The sequence below is a fragment of the Podarcis tiliguerta genome (genome assembly GCF_965153285.1).
Source record: "Podarcis tiliguerta genome assembly, chromosome: 5".
In the NCBI taxonomy this organism is placed as follows: Eukaryota; Metazoa; Chordata; class Lepidosauria; order Squamata; family Lacertidae; genus Podarcis; species Podarcis tiliguerta.
In genome coordinates, this window is record NC_139538.1 from 56,522,833 (window position 1) to 56,545,227 (window position 22,395).

The 22,395-nt window shown below is 41.6% G+C and overlaps 1 protein-coding gene across 11 annotated transcripts in view; it reads left to right on the forward strand.

Annotated features, from left to right (window-relative positions):
• Positions 1 to 22,395, forward strand: part of PTPRE (protein tyrosine phosphatase receptor type E) — a 167,669-nt gene that overhangs the window by 111,998 nt on the left and 33,276 nt on the right. For 10 of the 11 annotated variants that reach the window (XM_083439637.1, XM_083439643.1, XM_083439644.1 and 7 more), the window contains one exon: positions 14,250 to 14,356. In XM_083439637.1, coding sequence (XP_083295763.1) covers positions 14,250 to 14,356 — 107 coding nt within the window. Of the gene's footprint in view, positions 1 to 2,871; positions 2,906 to 14,249; positions 14,357 to 22,395 lie in introns of those variants that run through there. The other variant, XM_083439650.1, reaches the window with a different exon arrangement.

The following is a 22,395-nucleotide window of genomic DNA, read 5'->3' on the forward strand; positions in this document are numbered from 1 at the left end:
AGAAACCCTTTTTATTGTCTAATAATGCAGCAGTTGCTAAGCACTGAAAAAAAAGAATTACATGTTGCATGCTGTTAGATGGTAGATTTATCCTTATGAATTTAACAAGTTTATTTAACGTGTTGAATCGTAATGATTAAGCATCATTTATTTTGTTTAGTTAATTATTTATCCCTTCTGGCTTTAATTGTACTTCAGTGATTTCTTGCTCTGAATCTTAAAAAAGATGATCCATACCTACATAGATTAAAAAAGAAACAGTAATTGAGGATTAAATGGGAAGACAATTTATTAAATCTAAATAACACTAGGAGAAAGGCAACTAAACCACGGCATTATCTAATTCCAGTCTATTAAAATGGAGGTCTCGGGATAAATTCTTTCTTTAAAAAATGAATTGATACATTAACTTTTAATATATTTTAGTATATTTTTAGTATATTTTTACAATGCCCCTGTAAAGAAATATACAGTGGTATATTTCTTTACCATCTCCCAACAGGCTGGTGATATTTTTTTACTGGGCCACATTTTGCTTTGCAAGGCTCTGGGCAAGAAGGCGAGTGGAGGCAGGCCCTTGGCCATGCTGCGGTTTATACGGCAAGTGACCACGCCCCCTGGCTAACCTGATTGGTCAGCTGGGGGGGGGCTGATGTAGCCAGGAGCCCTAATGACGTGGGCAGCATTCCTCCACCCACTCCCGGGTCTCTGTGAGGTCCAGGATGCCTGCCAGCAATGCTGCGCCCCCTGGGAAGAGGAGTCAACTTCTCGTAATGTTGTGTATCTTATTTACGAGTTTAAGCTATTCTAAAGCATGTTGCAGCTGATCTGCCCACCCAAGTGTGTAGAAACTATTCTGTGTACCTTCAGAAAGGCAATTTATCTTATCTTCCTTTTTCAGCCCTGTGGTGACAAACCATTTCCGTTGGCAGGCCACCACAGAGTAATGAAGCCAACCATTTGCTATAGTAACTGACAGCAGTTGGTGAATAGGTTGAACTGTAAAAAAATTGGCCAATCAAAGTAACCAGGATCCCTCCACCGTTACTTTCATGCAACTGGTCTCCCTGATGAAGTTCAGTGAAGTGGAGATGGGTATTAACTTTCTTGGAAGGATATGGCTGGGGCAATTGAAAAGAATCTACTGAATACCTTAAAAACCATTACCTTTCTTTCAGAAGTGTGTGCTTTAAAACTTGGCTGCTTGAATGCAGTGTCATTTTGTTTTAAGGTTTGATTTTTGCCATCAGTATTCTACTCCTAGTGTATCCGTAACTGACCTTCAAATGTTGGATAGATAACAAATGAAACTCTCAGCTTTTTTCCCCGTGTGTTGGTACACTTGTTTAAACAAAATATGGCTGAGGAGCATTTTTGCTAGGGCCTTAGTTTGTTACTCTCAGAGAATAAATCACTTCAGCGCTAGTCACTTGAACCATGCCAATTTAAAAATCAATCAGCAGTGGGCCTGACATCTATGTAGTGAGTTGGGTTATAAAACAAGGCTCCTAGAAAGAGGAATTAAAGTCATCTTGAGTGGCTCATAGTAGGCCTTCATATACTTGTTATTTTATCTGGAAATAAGAAACCAACAATGAATTGGTCTTTAAACTTGTATCAAGAGATATATTTGGGATCACTTAATTTTCAAGACCAATAACACCACACTGGTGAACATACGGAAGGCGGATTCCTGCACTCATCTTTTACCATTTCAAAGTATAGCTGGTTAGAAGGGAGACGTGTTCAAGGAATAGCAGGTGCCTTTTGCCTCTTCAATAACTCCAAACTTTGTCAGAAGCCATATTTGTGGACTGTGGGGTTTGTGTTGATTCTTGTAAATCATGTGGACCAGCAGGTGGCGAGCACTGACTTAAGTGGCCTGTGCTTGTCCTATAGCAGTCTTCCACAACATGGTGTTCTCCAGATGTTTAGGACTACAGGTCCCATAAGCACAGCTGTGCTGGCTGGTGCTGATGGAAGTTGTAGTCCAAAACATCTAGAAGGCATCAGTTTGGGGAAGGATGTACTATAGGAATCACAGCGGACTTCTTAAAACTCATTACCAAATTACCATCCCAATGGGCTCTGTTTTAGAGGAAGTAGGTGCAGGAATGAAAAAGTGGAATTGCTTATAGAAGGGATAATTCTGCAGAATGCACAGGGTTGTCTTGTTTCAAAAGATAGAGTAAGGTAAAGGTACCCCTGCCCGTACGGGCCAGTCTTGACAGACTCTAGGGTTGTGCACCCATCTCCCTCAAAGAGGCCTGGGGCCAGCGCTGTCCGAAAACACTTCCGGGTCACGTGGCCAGCGTGACATCGCTGCTCTGGCGAGCCAGAGCGACACACGGAAACGCCGTTTACCTTCCCGCTAGTAAGCGGTCCCTATTTATCTACTTGCACCCGAGAGTGCTTTTGAACTGCTAGGTTGGTAGGCGCTGGGACCGAACAACGGGAGCGCACCCTGCTGCGGGGATTCGAACTGCCGACCTTTCGATCGGCAAGCCCTAGGCGCTGAGGCTTTAACCCACAGCACCACCCGCGTCCCTTTTAAAGATAGAGTAACCAATATTAAATCAATATTTACCCAGTATGCAGTTTCTGAAGTAGCACAAATCCATTCCTTCCCTGCAGATTCCTTCTGTTCGTGTGTTGGATTCTTCTGTCCATGTATTGGAGTTGTCTAAACTACAAAAGCCCGCTTCGTGTATTCTGAAGACCACATATGGGCATAAAATATGCAGGGTGTGTGTGTGTGTGTGTGTGCATGTGCATGTGTCAGTCCTGCCTCCCATGTTGATGGGCATTTCTGCTTCACTTTCAGAGTAGGAGTCACATTTTAAGAGCTTTTGGATTAATGAACTGAGAAGCCTGTTTTTATCAAGAAGTCTGCTTATCTTATTCGGTAGGTGGCATTCCAGCCGGCCTCCATGGTAACCCGGTCGAGGGTCAGAGACAGATGCCTTCCCTGCGAAGACAGTGTTGGGTGGTGCCCTACTCAAGGGGCGGGCCTCACTGTCCAATCAGCACTGATGGAGTTGTGTCTGCAGGGAATATAAACTCCCCCTATTGGTGGTTTACCCCTATCTGGACTCCCAGAAGAAGACGGGCAAGAGTCAGGATATAGTCCGGCTTCACCCAGTACCTAACCCAGACCGCTCACATCTGTAACCAAAAATGTTGTGGCCTATTTGAACCCATAAACCAAAATCTGCTTGTATGTGTGCTTTATATAGCCAAACGTTCGTGTTTTGCGTGTGTGCTGTTGACAGAACACTGGTTACTTCTCACAAAGAAGTTTTGCAGTGTGGAAACTAAATGCTGGACGCCCTTGATCTGATGCAATTTGGCTCTTACATTCTTAGCACTTCTAGAAACATAGCCTGCGTTATTAAAAGCTGCACCAGCTTCCACATATTTTCTGCAGCAAATCCAGGGTCCCAGTAAAGCTCAGGACTGTATGAGAACTGGCAGAAACAGCCTCTAGGAAGCCCTAATTGTAAAGTAGCATTTCTGAATGTAATCCGAACAGTAACAGGATGTAACCTTTCCCCATAATGTTACAGAGCGCACTCCCTGGGGATATGCACACTTGCACATCTTTTCCCAAGAAAACCCTATGAAGTATATTTGTTTAATCTGGCCTTCGAGGATTAGGGAGAGAACATATTGCGGTTTACTGCTCTTGCATTTAGTTCTTGTAGGTTTTGGGATTCAGGTGTCTCTTAAAAGAGCTAGTTTAAAAAATAAATAATTTTTAGTTGTGTTTATATTGTTTAAAAGTTTATTACCCAGTTTTGTATTTTGAGCTACAACAAGATGGGGGGGGCATTTATTAAAACAAAGAGAAATTTGCATTCTCTTTGACAGCTTTCTCCACAGAGAGAAAATATTTATGTGTATCATTGTCTTTTAAAGCAATTTTTTCTACACTAATTTTTATATTAAAATTAAGATGTAAGTGTGGATGAGCATTGACAATAATTGTTTTCATATAGCCAGAGAAAGTGAGACATTATATAATCAATAGTAACATTGTTTTGTCATGGTGAATAAAGCATTGGATGCTATCGAAGAATTCAATTTAATTAGGCATACAATTAAATTTCTCTCTAATCCAATCTCAGAAAGCCAAATGTCAGCAGCATTTTTCAGAACCACAGGGATCTGCTAGAGGCTGCCTAGCATCTTCAGATAAAACCTAATTTGAAAGGCTTGATAGGAGAGTATCACTGCAAGTACACAGCTTGTGAAAGGCTGGTATGCAGTTAGTTTTCTATCTAAAAAAATAAAGAAAGAAAGAAGCACTGTGTTCTGAATGTTAAGAACGTCTTCTGGTTGAAGTTTGCCTGTTTAAATAAAAGGGGAAGAAAATCCTTAGGTGCTTTCTCCTATTGTCATTGGATGCATTTTCTTTGCAGATTATTATTTGACAAACTCCGTTTTTATAAAACAGCAAAGCTCCATTTTGGCAGGCTGTAATGCAAACTGGGGGGAGGGGGGGAGGGCAAGATTGCTCAGTCCCTCAGGAAGTTGCTGACTGGAAATCCTTCCTGAAGTTCCCAAAGGAAACGCTAATTCTTAAGTTACTCAGCCTTTATTAGCCTGAGGAATAGAAACCCTCTCTAGTTCAGTGGTGGGAAACTTTTTCTCTCTCTCCTGAGAACCACATTCCATCAAGTGTAATCTGTCATGAGTGGGTGGGGGCAGAAACAAACCCAAAGGCTCTTTCTCTCACCACCCTTCCAAATCCTAATTCATTTGTGTGTACATATGTACACCTCTGCGTGCACACACACATGCACATGCTACTTCATCCTCTGCCCCTCCTAGCTCAGGACCCCCACTCTTCCACACATACTACCCAGTCATTCATTCATTCATTCATCCACCAATCATTCTCTCTCTCTCTCTCTCTCTCTGTGTGTGTGTGTGTGTGTGTGTGACAAACACACTCACTCACTCTGAACAAAATGTTGCTTCCCTGCCATTTCTTCATCCCACACTTTTCTCTTTCTGCACTTGTATGGCTTTCTCCCTCCAACATATACCAGATAGGGCCCAGTACAGTGGTACCTCAGGTTACATACGCTTCAGGTTACATACGCATCAGGTTACAAACTCCACTAACCCAGAAATAGTGCTTCAGGTTAAGAACTTTGCTTCAGGATGAGAACAGAAATTGTGCTCCGGCAGCGCAGCAGCAGCAGGAGGCCCCATTAGCTAAAGTGGTCTTCAGGTTAAGAACAGTTTCAGGTTAAGTACGGACCTCTGGAACGAATTAAGTACTTAACCTGAGGTACCACAGTACTACTCTGCCCCTGGATTCCAACCTTCTGCTCCTGCTTAAAATACTTGCTTGTGCTACAGCTTGAACTGTAGTATCTATTTATCAGTAGTGAGTTATCCCTCAAGCGCCTAGAAGGCTAAAGGGAAAACCCATTTAGGGCAGTAATAAAGAATAACCTCCGTTTTATGAGTATGCATAATTTTTAATTTTTAATTTTAATTGGGAACCATCTGATAGTACAGATAGAGAAGGTTAGTAATTAACACGCTGCCTGACCCTAGAGGCTCTCATCAATATTTGCTTGAACTTTCCATAAACTGGATGGCCTTAAGTCTTCATACATTGTACAGAGAGATAACACTTACATGCTGGGTTGCCATATGTCTGGAATTTCTCGGACATATGCGGAATACTGCAGTCGGAAGCAGTGTCCAGGCAGAAATTGCTTTTAAAATGTCCAGGAAAATCCATGTGTATGGCAACCCACGTCAGCGATTTTCCTTTAAAATAGCTCAAAAACTAAAGAACTTTTAAAATAAATAAATAAATGCAAATTTGCAAAAAAGAGCTCAACAACTCTTCACTGTTTGAAATATGGTAACCCTACTTACATGTAGGAAACAGAGGTGCACAGAGTCTAGAGTTATGTGCATTAAAAAAATAGGCTGCAGTTCAGAAACCTCAAAACTTCTCAACTGATATAAATTATTGTCAGAGGTGATGCAGTAACTTTGTATGGTTACATATGAAGTGCTACATTACACCTTAAAGACTGACTGATGATTCTACTACTCTGATTAACATATGCATTCTTCTTCATCTTACTATTTCATGAGTCTGCAATTATGAAAAGAAGTCAATTCATAGGATTGCATTATATCGCAGCCAATCCCCATTCCTTAACATAAGCCTGTACGTTGCAGTAGGGGTTCACTACGATACTTAAGAAATCAGTACACCATTTACATTTATCCCAGTTTTCCATCTTTTTTTATTGTCCTGTTGATAAGCTAGTTGTAATTATATCAGATTATGGTTAATTACTGCAGCTGCATCTTTTTGCTGTCATTAGAAGGAATTTACTGCAGCCGTTCTTTGACTTGATGGATTGAAACTTCAGTCCTTTCTTTCATGTAGGCTCAGGGCAGGGGTTTTCAAGACCCACCCCCCAATCATAGAACCAGTGGCATCATGATTTCCCACCCCCTGGAACCTTCCCATCTTATATCAAAAACTATCTACTCATAGAATTGTAGAATTGTGAGGTACCCCAAGAGTAGTCTAATCCAACCTCCTACAATGCAGGAATCAAAGCCTGGCAGATGACCATCCAACCTCTGCTTAAAAACCTCCAATGGAGAGAGTACCCATGAGGTCATCTGTGACCCACTATTTTAAGACACTGATTTTCATGAGAGCATATACTGTATTTTCCCATGTATAAGACTATATTTCCCCCCAAAAATTTTTATGTTTAAAATTGGGGGTCGTCTTATACATGGAAAAATATGGTAACTAGATACAGTAAGGTTGAAGGCACAGTGTAAACTGGACTTTGAAAACACATTTTTGAATAATGCATTATCTATAAGTTAATGCGTTAATTAACTTTCCAATGCCAGGGTATCCATTTGTGTTTCTTGTGAATGGGTCCCTGCTTCACTTCAGATGTTAATACAAGAATCACAGCAATTATCACCAATCTGCTAATGTAAAAGGTTAAAATTGTACCTATTGAACATATATTTAAGCTCTAATTGTCACCAACTGTTATTATTATTATTATTATTTTGCATCTCACTGCCATTCAAATCTCACCATACAATTGTTTCATGTCGTGCAATCTGACAAAGTGAACAGAGTCCATGAAAGCTCATGCTTATAAATGAAATAGTCTTTAAGGGACAATAGAATTATTTTTGCTGGAAGCTCTCTCCCAGTAACAATTACAGTATAACTATTCAGTCTTTCAGAGCTAAGTTGTCCTTGTTCTTTTTGGACGGCAATCAGCACTACTGGAGCACTGCATATTTTTTGTCTCAGTTGGGAGATTTGTGAAGAAATCACGAGCACCACACAACTAACTCATTCCATCAGTACAACGATTGACACTCAGTTTACGGAACTTCTCTCTAACCTCATGTTTGGAGGTTCCTACAATCTTTCCAGAGCAGGTTTGGGGGAGGGCGTAGGAGGGGAGAAGAGACAGAGAGAAATTTTGTTCTGCAAACATAACTCTTTACACTGATGGAAAGCATTGGCTGGATTGTGTCCTGTGTGAAATGTTATGTGCCTTCTTGGGGGGGGGGGAGAGCTATTTCATCTTCTAACATCTTAAATGATTTCTGTTGACACTTTGTGCAGGTCATTTTGGCTCAATATTTTTCATACAATAAAACACCAGCACATCCCTGCTGGATCAGGTGATGGCCCATCTAGTCCAGCATCCTATTCTCATGGTGGCCAACAGATGCCTATGAGATGTGTGAAAGAAGGACTGGAACATAACAGCATCCTCCCCTCCTGTGGTTTCCTAGAACTGGTATTCAGAAGCGTATTGCCTCTAGTAGCCATTGACAGCGTTTGTCCTGCATGAATTTTTCTAATCCTATTTTTAAAGTATCAAAGCTGGTGGCCATCCTGCGGTGGCCATTCCACCGTTTAGCTATATTCTATGTGGAGAAGTACAGAGGTAAAGGTAAAGGGACCCCTGACCGTTGGGTCCAGTCGCAGAAGACTCTGGGATTGCAGCACTCATCTCGCTTTATTGGCCGAAGGAGCCGGCGCACAGCTTCCGGTAAGAAAGCTTTAAAGATGCTTCCATAACAATGAAACTTAGATTATAGAGTCCTAGAAACAAACACTAAAACAGCAACCTAAGTGGTTTCTAAAGATATAAAACAATTACGTGCTATAAATGCAACAGCAGCTGCACTAAACTTGGAACAGTAAATTCCGCGTAGGTCGGGGTGAACAAGTGTTCTGTAACCTGATGTGGAAGCCCAATAGGATAGGCGCAATTCTCACCTCTAGAAGAAGGGAATTTGGAGTCAGGTCCCACTACAAAGCAGACTGTATTCCATGTCTCCCCACAACAAGCCAAACCTTGTTCCATCAACTTGGATCCAAAGTTGCTTAGGTCTTTATGTATCAGCATATGCCAGTGCTATATGTCCTACAGAACTAATGTAATGACTGCACAGGTATACCTGGTAGCCATGCTCAGGTACATGCTCACCAACTGATGTTTCTGGACCATCTTGAAATGTAATCCTATCTAGAGTTTATTGCAGTAGTCTGGATATGAGGTGAGAGCATGGATCACAGCAGCAATGCTATCGCTGTCCAGGAACAGACATAACTGATGAATCAGCCACAGTGGGAGATAGGCAACCCTTGCTACTGATGTCAGGACTCACGTTGACAATGCTGGATCTAGGAGTACCCTAAGTTTCAAGGACAGCATCTAGAACAGACTATAGAACCACCTCCCAGGCATGAGAACCACCAACCAACGGTATTTCTATGTTCTCAGGATTCAGCTTCAGTTCATTGGCTGTCATCCAGGCACCAGTTCAGCATGGCTTCATCTAGTTCACATGGTATGGAGAAATAGGACTGGGTATCACCTGCATTAAACTAACCATAGTTGGTGCTAACCACAGCATAGCACAGGCAGCAAAAGCTTCTGAACTCCTCCTACTGTACTTACCTCAAATGATGAGGGAAAGGGAGTTGGAGCATGTGAGCCCAGGGAGAGATGTGATGTGTTCATGTAACACTAATCCATGTATCAGCATTATGCTTTAATGGAGGCATTATTTGTTTATCATTTGCTTTTCCATTTAGAAAACTTCTGTACTTCCGTTCGGAACAAGCTGGTTCAGAACATTAAAAACTAAAACCTTAGGATTGTCCCACTTACATTAACCTCCCGTCCAAGCTTTGTGATCAGTTTCACACTAGCTTTGCTTCAGTGACTTTGCATTCTCAGGTGGCCCCAGGCCATTCGCTGGGTCAACAATTTTAAGACATAAACAGCTTCAGTAAAAGCACCACTAATAATTGTAGACAAAAAACACAGAAAAACACCACTAATAATTGTAGACAAAAAACACAGAAAAACAGCAGAAGCATTAAGAGTGATAGAAGAGTTGTACCTCGGGTTACAGACGCTTCAGGTTACAGACTCCACTAATCCGGAAGTAGTACCTTGGGTTAAGAACTTTACTTCAGGATGAGAACAGAAATCACGCAGCGGCAGCAGGAGGCCCCATTAGCTAAAGTGGTGCTTCAGGTTAAGAACAGTTTCAGGTTAAGTACGGACCTCTGGAACGAATTAAGTACTTAACCTGAGGTACCACTGTACTGTAAAGGCTTGGTCTGGTACCTAAAATATTTGGTATCAGTGTAGCTTCCATTGCAGTGCAGAAGTAGCATCTGGAGCTGAGCCTTGTCCCAAGATTTTAATCAGAGATGAATCTCACTGGTGTACCTTCACATGAAGGGATTGCAGGAGTTTTAATCCTTTCAAGTATGCATTTCAATCAACCACTTTGCACTGAACTCGTTTTTGTTTTTTGCAAAATTATTAAATGGGAAGGGAGCCTCAGGCAGTCTTCTAGGTCTCTCTGTCTGTCCCTTGGGACTCTCCTCAGGCTACACATCTTACTTGACCTGTTTCACTTCATCCTTCATTATTTTTTGCCTGGCAGTGATGTGTCCTTGAGCTCAGATGATGACTCTTGTTTGCTGAGCTAAAGATTGAGAAAGGTGTGTGTGTGTGTGTGTAGAAGCTAGCCTACTGTCCAAAGGAGAAACTTGCATTCATTGTTCCATCCACTTCTGGCCCTTCCCACCACTGGAATGTGGCCCTTGGAATGTGGACCTCAGGCTGTAAAAGGATCCCCACTGCTGCTGTAAAAGCTCATGGTAGTTCTCTATAACAAAAGAAGTGCTTGTATGCATACTCCATCTAGGCATGCTGTATGTATTTAACTATTGTCACACTTGTCTGTGTTAGAAATATTCAGTTTGTTTCTTCACCTTTTTCACACAATGCTACATTTATTTTTTTAAAAAAAGTTTTGGGGATGTGATATGGATAGAGTTTCTTATGTTTCAGAAAGTGCAGGAAAAGCTGAAAACTGGCATTTGACGTGCCTCAGGTCTCTTGCTATACAGCCCCATCTGCTGTACAAAAATATAGTGGCACCTGAGAAATGCTATCCAAGCCCATTTTTACCATTAAATAATTTTACCATTAAAAGATGTTTTACATCCTTCTTTAAGCTCACGCTGTTCCTTTCATTATTATTATTTTTCAGAAATACTTTATAGAGTTTTTGCAACTAGGCAATGAAAATGCTACAAATAAACCTACTTTTTTTTTTTGCCAAACCTCTAGTTTCAAGCTGGCTATATTTTTTTCCTGGTGGATATCATTGTCCGCCACATGGTTTTAAAAGCTGTGATTTATCTGTGTGTCATTGGAACAGTCAGCTTGGGTATTGGATGGTGTAGAACCAACAGGAGGAAGCAGCTTTTGATACATGTGATTAATAAAAACGAAGTCTGCCTACTAATTTACTTATTCATTGATTCATTTGTTGCATTTGTTTCCTGACCCATCTGAACAGGTCATACTGGCCTAATTTGGATTTCCTGCAGAAGCCTTGGCTCCCCCTACCCTACAGGATTATAAGGAGGAGCTGGGAAACTTTCATTTGAATTTTAAATTACTTACACCATGTCACAATATTCAAATCTGGACCAAACATGGTTAGTCTTAACTTGCTTCAACATTTTTTTTTTTTTACTTTAGACCACAGTTAATGAACTTGGAATTTTTTTAAAGCATAGTTAAGATTAACAAGAGTTTAGGGTCCAGATGACATGTTAGTATGTGAATAATCTAAAATCTATTTTCTTTTAGTCAGACAAAGGTTTGGGCAATTCTCCAGTGGAAAAGGATTTCATAGCTGAGAGGCAGACATTGCACACACCACTGTATGCTCTTGAAGTGTTGACTTTGTGCGTCGTTGGTAAGCTGAATAATCAATAGTAAGCTTAAGATGCTGCCTATACTAGGGATTGTAATGGGATACAGAGAGGAGAGCAGTTCAGCAATGGTGCAGTGTTCAAGCCATTTACAGCTTTGGGAATCGTTTTTAGCTGTGCTGTGTACTGCCTTGTTTATTGCTTGTGTCTTCAAAAGATTAAAAAATAAGCAGAAATCATAAAACTACTTCCTTGCTTTAGAATTTTTTAAATATATACTTTCCCTCCCATAGCATCTAATCATATATTTAGAATAGTTGACAGAAGTATCCATGTGAATTTAGAGTTGAATTCGAGCTTTTCCTGTTTCTTATTTGTGAATCAAAAGTGGCCGACATATTCTCTTGAAGCATCTTCTGAACACATTTTAGAGATAAGTAAGGCTGAGTTATAATGAGGTTAAGGGTGGCTATCATAATTGGTAAATTGTTGTCAACTTACTGGGACTTCGCAATGTCATTTTAAAAATGTATGTATTGATGAAATCCAAGGTATGCCTACTCAGGAGCCGTAGCTCTATTGCTAAAGAGGAATATTGCGGACGGGTGTAAGAATCACCCCTTTGCTTCTCCCCAACCCCCATTAGGGTGTTATGCCTGTCACTATTTTGAATTTCCTGGTAGTAATCATTCTCACTACTACTGAACTGATGCAAAAATTCTCTATTATTCATTCCTGTCAACTATAACTTCGCTACTTGGTGAACAGCGATACCATCTGGAAGATCTGTCTGTGTCAATAGAACTGTATTTGGTGTGCTGAATTTACCGTATTTTTTGCTCTATAAGACTCACTTTTTCCCTCCTAAAAAGTAAGGGGAAATGTGTGTGCGTCTTATGGAGTGAATGCAGGCTGCGCAGCTATCCCAGAAGCCAGAACAGCAAGAGGGATTGCTGCTTTCACAGTGTAGCGATCCTTCTTGCTGTTCTGGCTTCTGAGATTCAGAATATTTTTTTTCTTGTTTTCCTCCTCCAAAAACTAGGTGCGTCTTGTGGTCTGGTGCGTCTTATAGAGCGAAAAATACGGTAGGTGTTCAGTTCTTCGCTTGTAATAATGTGTCTTTAAAAAGACCAGCTAGGAATTCAGCCAATTCTTGGATTGTATTTCATCCTTCAGTTACTGATATTGTCAGTGACTACTGAAATGTATATAGGCTGTCTGAGTCTAAAAAAATATGTTTTGTATAGTGCTTTAGGAAAGTCTGGTGATACAGTTGGTATTACTGAATTGCGGTCCTTGACCCTTCGCTATCCACTCATGCCATTCAAAAAGTTGTTTCCTGACTTTGTCATCTCATATTAGAACCAGTAATTTGTGATAAATTATACTTTGAAGCCCTGTGTACTTTTAAAGGTTCTCTCCTGCACAAGTTCTGTTATGCCGCTGTCAGGATTTCTCTGCATGCTGGTATTGTATATTTACATGGTATAATGAGGAAGGGGCAGATGACAACTAGTTTTGCATAGTTCATAATGTAATCCTATGTACCTTTACTGAGAAGCAAAATAATATAGTAGGTTCGGTCCAGTGTGTATGTTGGGGCACTCTGTGAACTCATTACAGAGAAAGAGAAGCTGCCAGAGTATTCTTATTGTAGTTAGTTGTTCAGGGCTTTGTAGATTGGTACACGAACCTTGTGCAGCAATTTATAGGCATCTGGTGTACATGTTTTGGCCAAGGTGTGACATCCCACTGTCTCGCACTGCCTCCCACCATCACCAGTCTAGCTGCTGCTTCAGTTGGTTTTCCAGGACAATGCCCAAGGCAGTTCTGCATAGCACATCTCCCAAATTACTGCCGAGCCCTTCCTATAGGTTAGCCTTGCATTCTTTGATTGAGCAAGAAGAAGAGGGACAGATGAGGATATGGGAGGAATGTGGAGAGCGCCCATGATGTGCCTGTGAGTATGGAAGAAGGAAGGGAAGGGAAAAGAGATTTGTTACATTCAGTGGGATCTCCCCCCTCCCCCCCCGTAGACTGAATTGAGCCTGCTGCGTGTGGGTTTTCAAGAGGCAAACCAGACGTGCAGTCTGTATTATTATATTATAATATCTAGTCATGTCCTTTGCAAGGGTATGATTACGAGTTATACTTAAATTATTTTATGTATTAGTGGAGTTGGTGTTGTAGAAGCTTCAAGCGTACCAGTTCCGACTGCATGTTTTCAATGCTCACTTGTGGAAGAACAACAACAATCCAGCAACTCAGCATATAAGAAACTAAGTTGTCAGCAAGAAAAGTAGACTGGAACAGCAGCAGATTGTTACAAAATGATCATCACGCGACCTAGGAATTTGCTCCATTTTCTGCATATGTTGTTTAGTTTTATACTCGCTAAATTTGTGTCAGATTTCTTCTTCAACAGCTTGTAATCTCTGCCAGTTTTTGGATGTGCAAACAAGCAGCGACAGGAAATGTGGGTGACTCGCATTTCCTCTTTTTGTACTTCCATGTAATATGCAACATGAGAACTTGTGCACCTTTCCCCTGGTGAGATACTGAAGGCCAAATGTTGAGGAAGAGGCAGAAACCCCCAGTTTGCATATCCCAGAAGAAAAAGAGGAAGGGCGAATGGAGCATGTCCTCTGTTGCAGTTTCTGTGTAATACCTGGAGCTTTTTTTTTTTCTGGGGGAGTAGCAAGTTTTTATTCTTGGTGTTTTTCAAATCCCTTAATTTTCCAAACTTGGAAGATTTGTTGTGGTATAGAATAAGACTTTGGGCACTAGGGTGGTAGTTTCACAAATACTTGTAAGACTTTGGACACAACAGATAAACAATATTCCCTTACAAAAGTCATCCTTTCAAAAAAATAAAATTCAAACCTCCTTTGTGATAATACAAACATGACTTGAGTATGCTAGTATGGGTTTTATATTTTTCTCTGTGTTTGCTTAACAGGTCCATGATGGAATACTCCTGTTCAATATTGCTAATTTCCATTAGTTTTCTGCACGGCGAAGCGTTGCGTGGCAATGGGACTGCATCACTTAATGATACAACAACAAGTAAGAAACACTGAATTTTTGGGGTCAGTCTGCGTCAGTACCTTGTTCATATAAATCTTCATTACTTTGGTTTCAGATGGTGTTTCATGCTTCCTGCTTTAACATTTATAGCACCTTGTCACATATCTTATGAAATCTTAAGAAATCCAGCAATCAGCCTGCTGGATCTCCCAGCCTTTACAGACGCAGGACTGACAGACACTGCAGCACAGAGATGGCTTGTCTGCGTCCAAGCAACCATTCACACATTCTTTATACACAACGTACCCCTGTTTTGTTTTTAAACTTTGTTATCTGTTGCCAAAGTTGCCATCAGACCTGAATGTATAATGTTCAGTTTCCCAGAAGAATGCACCCATTTCCCTTTCTGATCAATTTGGCTTGTTTATAGCTATGGAAGTGGATTGTAGTTTCAGGATGAGAAAGAATTATAACAAACAAACTGGAAAATCACTGTTGTATACTGATGAAGATGCTAAAGCATGATAATGCCACTGGTTGGGTGATTTGTTGAGTTTACCTTTGCTTCCACGGTCTATCCTCTTTCACCAAAGTGTAGAAGCTGCTTCCACATGGTGCATTCTCTTGATAGAGAAGAATAAATGTGATAATGTGGGCTAGGCCAGTAGCATAATTTTTTTGAATTAATTGTGGGATGTATCTTAATTTATTGATTGCTCGTTTTTATGCATTGTCTTACTTGTATGATGTTAGCCGCTCTGAGCCCGGCTTTGGCCGGGGAGGGCGGGATATACATAAAAAATATTATTATTATTAAAATTAAACAGAATTTGGACACTGATAGATTTTGCTAGATTGCATCCTTTCCTGGTTACCCCATACAGTGGTACCTCTGGATGTGAATGGGATCCATTCTGGAGCCCCGTTCGCATCCTGAAGCGAACCTAAAACACGACTGCACGTCTGCACGTGTGCGGGTCGCGTTTTGCCGCTTCTGCGCATGTGTGTGACGTCATTTTGAGCATGCATGAGCGGCAAAACCCGGAAGTAATGCGCTCTGTTACTTCCGGGTCACCGCGGAGCGCAACCTGAAAATATTTAAGCTGAAGCGTATTCATCCCAAGGTATGACTGTACACTTAAATAGCTCAGTCAATAGAGGGTTGTGGGTTCAAGTTCTACATTGGGCAAAATATTCCTGCATTGCAGGGGGTTGGACTAAATGGCCTTCGTGGTCCCTTCCAACTACAGTTCTATCATGATTCTAACTTTAATGTTCTCTGAATAAAAAAACAACACAAGGTAGCAAAAGTATTTCAAATTTATTCATGCAAACAAGTTTGTAGCTACTATCCTTACAAAGTGTTGAAAAAAATGTCCCTTAGGAAAATTTTTTTTGGGGGGAGGGGAGGAACATCCAGAAAGCACTGAAAGAACAGCTGTGGGAAGGGGAACCTGTGGCCCCCCAGATACTGCTGAATAGCACCTCCCATTATCCCTGTCCACAGACCATGCTGACTAGGACTGATGGAAGTGAGTCAGCAACACTACAGAATCTTCTCCTTTGGAACAAGTGGCCTGCTAATAGAAAGCTGATGTGGAGTTGTTACCTTGGGATATATTGTTTTTCAACATACCAGTGCTGAGTGGGGCTCTGGGGAAAGGGAAGCAAATTGTGCTTGACCGGTGAGGGTCGTCGTCCCCCCCCCCCCGAAAAAGCAAGGAGCAACTTGGCCTGCTTAGCCCCCAGTCATATTACATATTCTCTCTCTCTCTCCCCTTCCTACTGTGTGTGTGTGTGTGTGTTCCCAGGCAATTATCTTAGCAGGTAAAGCCTCTTGGGCTTGCTGGTAGGAAGGTTGGCAGTTCGAATCCCTGCGACAGAGTGAGCTCCTGTTGCTCTGTCTCAGCTTCTGCCAGCCTAGCAGTTTGAAAGCATACCAGTGCGAGTAGATAAATAGGTACCACTCCAGTAGGAAGGTAAATTGTGTTTCTGTGCATTCATGACTCTCATAACAAACCTCTGTGCGCCAGTAGTGGTTTAGTCATGCTGGACACATGACCCTAGAAAGCTGTCTGTGGTCCAACGCTGGCTCCCTTGGCCTGAAAAGCGAGATGAGCACCGCAACCCAAAGTCACCTTTGATTGGACCTAACCATTCAGGGGTCCTTTACCTTTACCTACCTCTCTTCTCAGCAGCAATAATGTGGCACATTTCCTTCTCCTGTTTCTTCTCTCCCTAAGTTTCTTTACCTCCATGTCCCCTTTGGGATCTTTGCATGCTGAGTATTGTTGAATGCAATTCTTAATGAGTTACCTGAAGCATTTTCTTGCTCAGCAAATATGCCGATTGCTCTAGGGACTTTGGACAAAAGCCACATAAACACCCAGGGGAAGCAGGTATGCCACCTGTTCTACAGCAGCTTGAATAAACAGTGTAGCAGTTGTTCTAACAGAAGATGCTCATACATCATACATTTAAAGCACATAACTTCCCTCACAGAATCCAGGGAATTGTAGTTTGCTAAAGATACTGGGAACTGTAGCTCTGTGAATGGTGAACTACAGTTTCCCAAGATTCCTTGGGGGGGGGAGTCATGTTGTCTAAATGTGCTTCAAATGCTTATTGTGTATGCAGCCAAGGTGAGGCACGTGTAAGTTGTTTTTGGCGATACATCGGTTGTGTGTGGGATGGCGGGGTGTTAAACAAAAATACCTTACCATTTGCAAAAACAGCAGACAGTACAAAATGTTAGTATTAAGAGACACACAGGCCACAAACGTTTATAATGGTGTCATAGAGGAAAATAAAGATTGCTGGGGGTGGGGAGATACAATAGAGGTTTCTAAAAATAAGAGCATCAATATAGAACTTCCCCCTTTCCTCATAATGCCATAAATGGGTGGCTTTGCCTTCATGCCTTGTTTGTCAGCTTCCAGAGGCATATGACTCTCTGTTGTTGAAACAGGAACTAGAAAGTAGAGCTTAGCCTAATCCACCCAGGCAGTTATCAGCTTTGATGAATGCTACCTTATTGCCACAAAGCCTGCTCAGAGGTGGGGGAATGTATTTGCTTTAATGTACTAGATTTTGAGGGACGCGGGTGGCGCTGTGGGTAAAAGCCTCAACATCTAGGGCTTGCCGATCGAAAGGTCGGCAGTTCGAATCCCCGCGGCGGGGTGCGCTCCCGTTGTTCGGTCCCAGCGCCTGCCAACCTAGCAGTTCGAAAGCACTCTCGGGTGCAAGTAGATAAATAGGGACCGCTTACTAGCGGGAAGGTAAACGGCGTTTCCGTGTGCGGCTCTGGCTCGCCAGAGCAGCGATGTCACGCTGGCCACGTGACCCGGAAGTGTCTCCGGACAGCGCTGGCCCCCGGCCTCTTGAGTGAGATGGGCGCACAACCCTAGAGTCTGTCAAGACTAGCCCGTACGGGCAGGGGTACCTTTACCTTTACCTTTACTAGATTTTGAACATATTCCTTCTTGCAAAATTTCACATCCTGGGTGAAACCTGCTGGAATTTACCCCCTGGTTGAAGCAATAAGAATCAAGCACCTAAGACCATCCTGTGCAGAACCTGGAAAACAGCAAATTCATGTCTTGGAAACTGCCATGCTTTCTGCCAGTTCCCCCACCCTCCTCATTTGACAACCCTCAGGATTTTTGCTGTAGGGCCTGAAAGCAGAAATCCTATGGCACAGCAACGCTAAGCTGGCTATCAACACAATCCCAGTGACAGCTGCTTCAGGGTCTGTGGAAACATTTTGAAAGCTCATTCTTTCAAAACCAGAATTGTACATTCAGTAACGTCATAGCTTGTATTACTATGAAATTAAGCGTTTAGCTGCCTGTCTAGCAGAGGTGGTGTATGCATGCACATTGAGTCTTGCCCAGGCCAGGTGGAGAAGAGCCCATGTGCTAACAGACCTTTCTCTTTTGCATCAAGCAACAATAGGTATGAAGCTTTATAGAACGTGGGCTTTCTTTGCCCCCTTTTATTGTTGGTGGCTAGGCATGCAGAAAGGTTTGCAGTGATGGTTGAGATTGGTGTCATGGTTGCAGATGCATCCTTCAACAAGCAAAGCAATATTCCATAATCTAGGGGTTAGAGGGCAAGGATGCTTAGAAGAGACATTCCTAGGCTTACTGATTCCTTGGCCACAGGATCTTTTTCTCAGCTCTTTGACAGTGGCCTGGTTTGCATATTACACTGAGCCCAAACCATGGTTAAGTATGAATGTGCAGGCTCTCAGGGAGGGGGTAATGGATGCCATGCTCCCTTCTGGTCATTCATCTTCTTCTGAAGCTTTTTCTGTTTATAAAATTTTATACAGGGAGATCTTTTTTAAGACAGGGGGGCGGACCTCTGTTTTATTTAATGCATTTCAAGTAGGAACAGGGTGAATGCCATCTAATAAGAGGCGATATTGGCATATTGAAAAGGGAAGTTATTTACAAAGATTGGCTGGATCTGATTATCCAGACTATAACTAAAGCTTCTCATAACGTGGAGCCTAAATTACTTTTGCTACAGCTCTCCAAACCTTTCAAACCACATAGCCCACCGAGTGTCACATGTTTAACAAATTGCCATACTCTATTTTAGGCCTGTACTGCTGCGGTTGACTATTTGTTTCAGTGAAAAGGACTGCAGCAAATAGATCTGTAGTTTGTTGCTTGTGTTTGCTTTTAGTATAACTGCTGAGTATATTTATTATAAGAATTGTTAAATCATGATTATTCAGGTTTCATTTATATGCTTCTGTGCATTTAAAGTGCAAAGATAATTCACTTTCATAAGAGTATTACAAGTTTGTATGCATATGGAAATCAGAAAATCACTAAGTAGCTTTCTCCAGTGTGGATTTTTGAAAATTCTGCTCTTGTGCATATTATAAAGTGGTGTGTCTAAGAGACTAGGTTGCAAATCATGAAGTTCCTGGTTTGAATCTTTTCTCTGCCATGAAGTTAGTAGGTGGCTTTAGGCAAGCTGCTCTCAGCCTCAGTCCTCCCATCCGTTGTATATGGATAATACTGATTGACCTTTTCAGGGAAGTTACAAGACTGCAACTAGATAATAACTGGAAGGTCCTGCCCAAATGATTTTATTCAATGCCATCTATAAGTTCATAAGGACAAGAAGTTATGTGTTCCAAATACTTTATGAAAAATGTTCTCCTCTTTACCCCACCAACACCAAAAAGGGATCCATTAAATATTACAGAATCATTTTCAGGGTTTGCAGAAGTACACACTACCCCTGTTAAAAAAGACAAACCAGCCCAGGGTGAACTGTGCATTCTTAGTAGCTGCAGAATGTTGAAAGATGGGAAACAGAAAACTGGTTGTGTAGAGTAGAATGCCCTCCATGATCCTCTGACAATTTACAGAGTTGTATGCTGGAGAAGGGTGTGGTGGGTGGATGGGTGGGTGGGTGGGTGGGTGGATGGATCCCTAAGCAGGAACATTCCTTCCATGTGACGGGACATTTTTTTCCTGAAACTCAAAACAGGAAAGCAAATATTGTGAACATACAAAGTTTTAGTAATAACTTCAAGAGAAAACAACAACATCGCCTGAAAAATTAGATGTGCATGTTCTGTTACACACATGACATGCTGCAAAGAACAGCCATAACAAAGTGAAAGTTGTTGTGATAACAGGATGATGATGAAGAAGTATCGCTGTTTGGATTCAGTACAGAGCTAGGAGTCACCTTCAGTATCTACCTATTATATGTTACAGTCACACTGCCAGTGTTGGTAAGGTGGTCCCTGTTGCCCTTCTTGCTTGGCTTCACTGGATGGCTATTTGAACATAGGAAAATAATTTTTATGGAAAATATGGGTGAGCTTACAAGACATTGATTCTGATGTCCATCATTCCAAAAAGACATATTTTCAAAGTAAAAAATTCATAGTAGTTTATAGTAGTGAAAATTCACTCACTTAAGAGATGTATTTTATTGTGTGTGTGTGTGCTTTTATGTACACACACACACACACATGCTACACCTGAGCTGTAAGAGTATGTCTCCCGGAGTTTTGCAATCTTTTATATGCATACAATAGTTTTCACCTGCAGTGTGCAGCTTATAGCACCCGTGGTCCAATTCATAAGTAGTTCAGTGCCATTTGTAAGTAGAACCATGTGGAATGGGTGTAACAGCCTAGTTTCTGCCATTCCAGCAGTGTGTTGTCTCAGTGGCACGGAAAGTAACCACATAATTGCACTCATCTCATGCGGCATTACTACCATAATAATTATTAGTTTTATTATTGTTATTTACATACAGTGATGGTTCCAGGAGCATGCCCAACCTGCAACCTGCCTCTTTAAGGGGTGTGTAACCCCATCCAGAGCACACAACTTGGTCATCTGCACTTTGGCTAAAGAGTAGTACCAATGATCTCAAGCTTCTGATAAGCTTCTCCAAGTTCTGATATTAAGGACCACAACTCCCCATATGAACCGACACAGACCCTACAACAGGGGTCAGCAACCTTTTTCAGCCGTGGGCCGGTCCACCGTCCATCAGACCATGTGGTGGGCCGGACTATATTTTGAAAAAAATAATAATGAACGAATTCCTGTGCCCCACAAATAACCCAGAGATGCATTTTAAATAAAAGCACACATTCTACTCATTCAAAAACACCAGGGAGGCCCCACAAATAACCCAGAGATGCATTTTAAATAAAAGGACACATTCTACTCATGTAAAAACATGCTGAATCCCAGACAGTCCACAGGCTGGATTGAGAAAGCAAATGGGCCGCATTTGGCCCCCGGGCGTTAGGTTGCCTACCCCTGCCCTACTACCATCATCTGAGGCCCTTCTCATGTGCCTCCTCCATGAGAGGTCCAGAGGGTGATGATACAAGAGCAGGCCTTTTCAGCAACGGCTCACTGTTTCTGGAATGCTTTCCCCAGGGATGTTCGTCTGATGTCTTCATTACATATATTTAGGCACCAGGCAAAAAATGTTTCCCTTTAACCAGGCGTTTGACTGTTTAACTTGCTGTGTCTTTTTAAACGTGTTTGTGGGTTTATTGGTTTGTTCTTATTTTCATTATGTATTTTGTGTTTTTATATTGTGAACCGCTGTCGTGCTTTGCAAGAGAGGAGTTGTTCAGCAAAAGTTTGTTGCACATGCACAATCTTAGCAGTTCTCAACCTGTGGGTCCCCCAGATGTTGTTGGACTACAACTCCCATCATCCCCAAGCTCTGGCCTTGCTAGCTAGGGGTGATGGGAGTTGTAGTTCAACAACATCTGGGGACCCACAGGCTGAGAAGGGCTGAAAGGAGATCTGGTGCTCTATTTAAAGTTCAGAAGTTGTGAGAAGGAAACAATAGGCGGGGAAAAGGGGCGGGGGAAGGACCTTATCAATTAAAGTACAATAATTGGTTTGGACTCCTAGGTTATGAGGCAGAATGAAGTATGCTTAATCCTATGGGTATTAATTAGTTTTGTTGCAATGGATGGATGGCATTGGATAGAAAAAGTATTTCATTATAAATAGAAGAAGTCTGTAACTAAAGCTTCTGTAACTAAATATTTAGGGTGGTTCTGTGTCTGAAAATCCCTAACGATTCAGCAGACAATAATACTTTTGTTTCTGCATAAGGAATGCCTGTCGTCTCAGTATTATTGTAAAAACAAAAATGTTATGACTATACACTTCTTTATCTCTCATATCTCATCTGCCATCTTTTCTTTCTTCCTCCCTCTGAAATATGATGTTGGTATCTTCTAAGATTATTACTCCGAGTATTTTTATATGCCTAATGTCAACACCCATTTTTTCACCCTTTTTCATTTGCATTTGGTTTTAAACAGCAGAGGTTTAAATAAAGCACAGTGGAGGAAAACTGAAAAGAAAAAGTGATGGCTTTAAAACCATGGCAAAGGTTTGAGTAGAGTGAGCAAAGGTGGCGCTGTGTGAGGAAATGGCAATTTAAAAGAGGGTTTGAATACAGCAAGAAGGGAGTTGGGGAAAGTACTGTTGTATTAGTTTTTCATGTTAGCTTCTGAGTTGTGCCCATCTCTGCTATTTTCCTTATTAAAACTGCCTTGT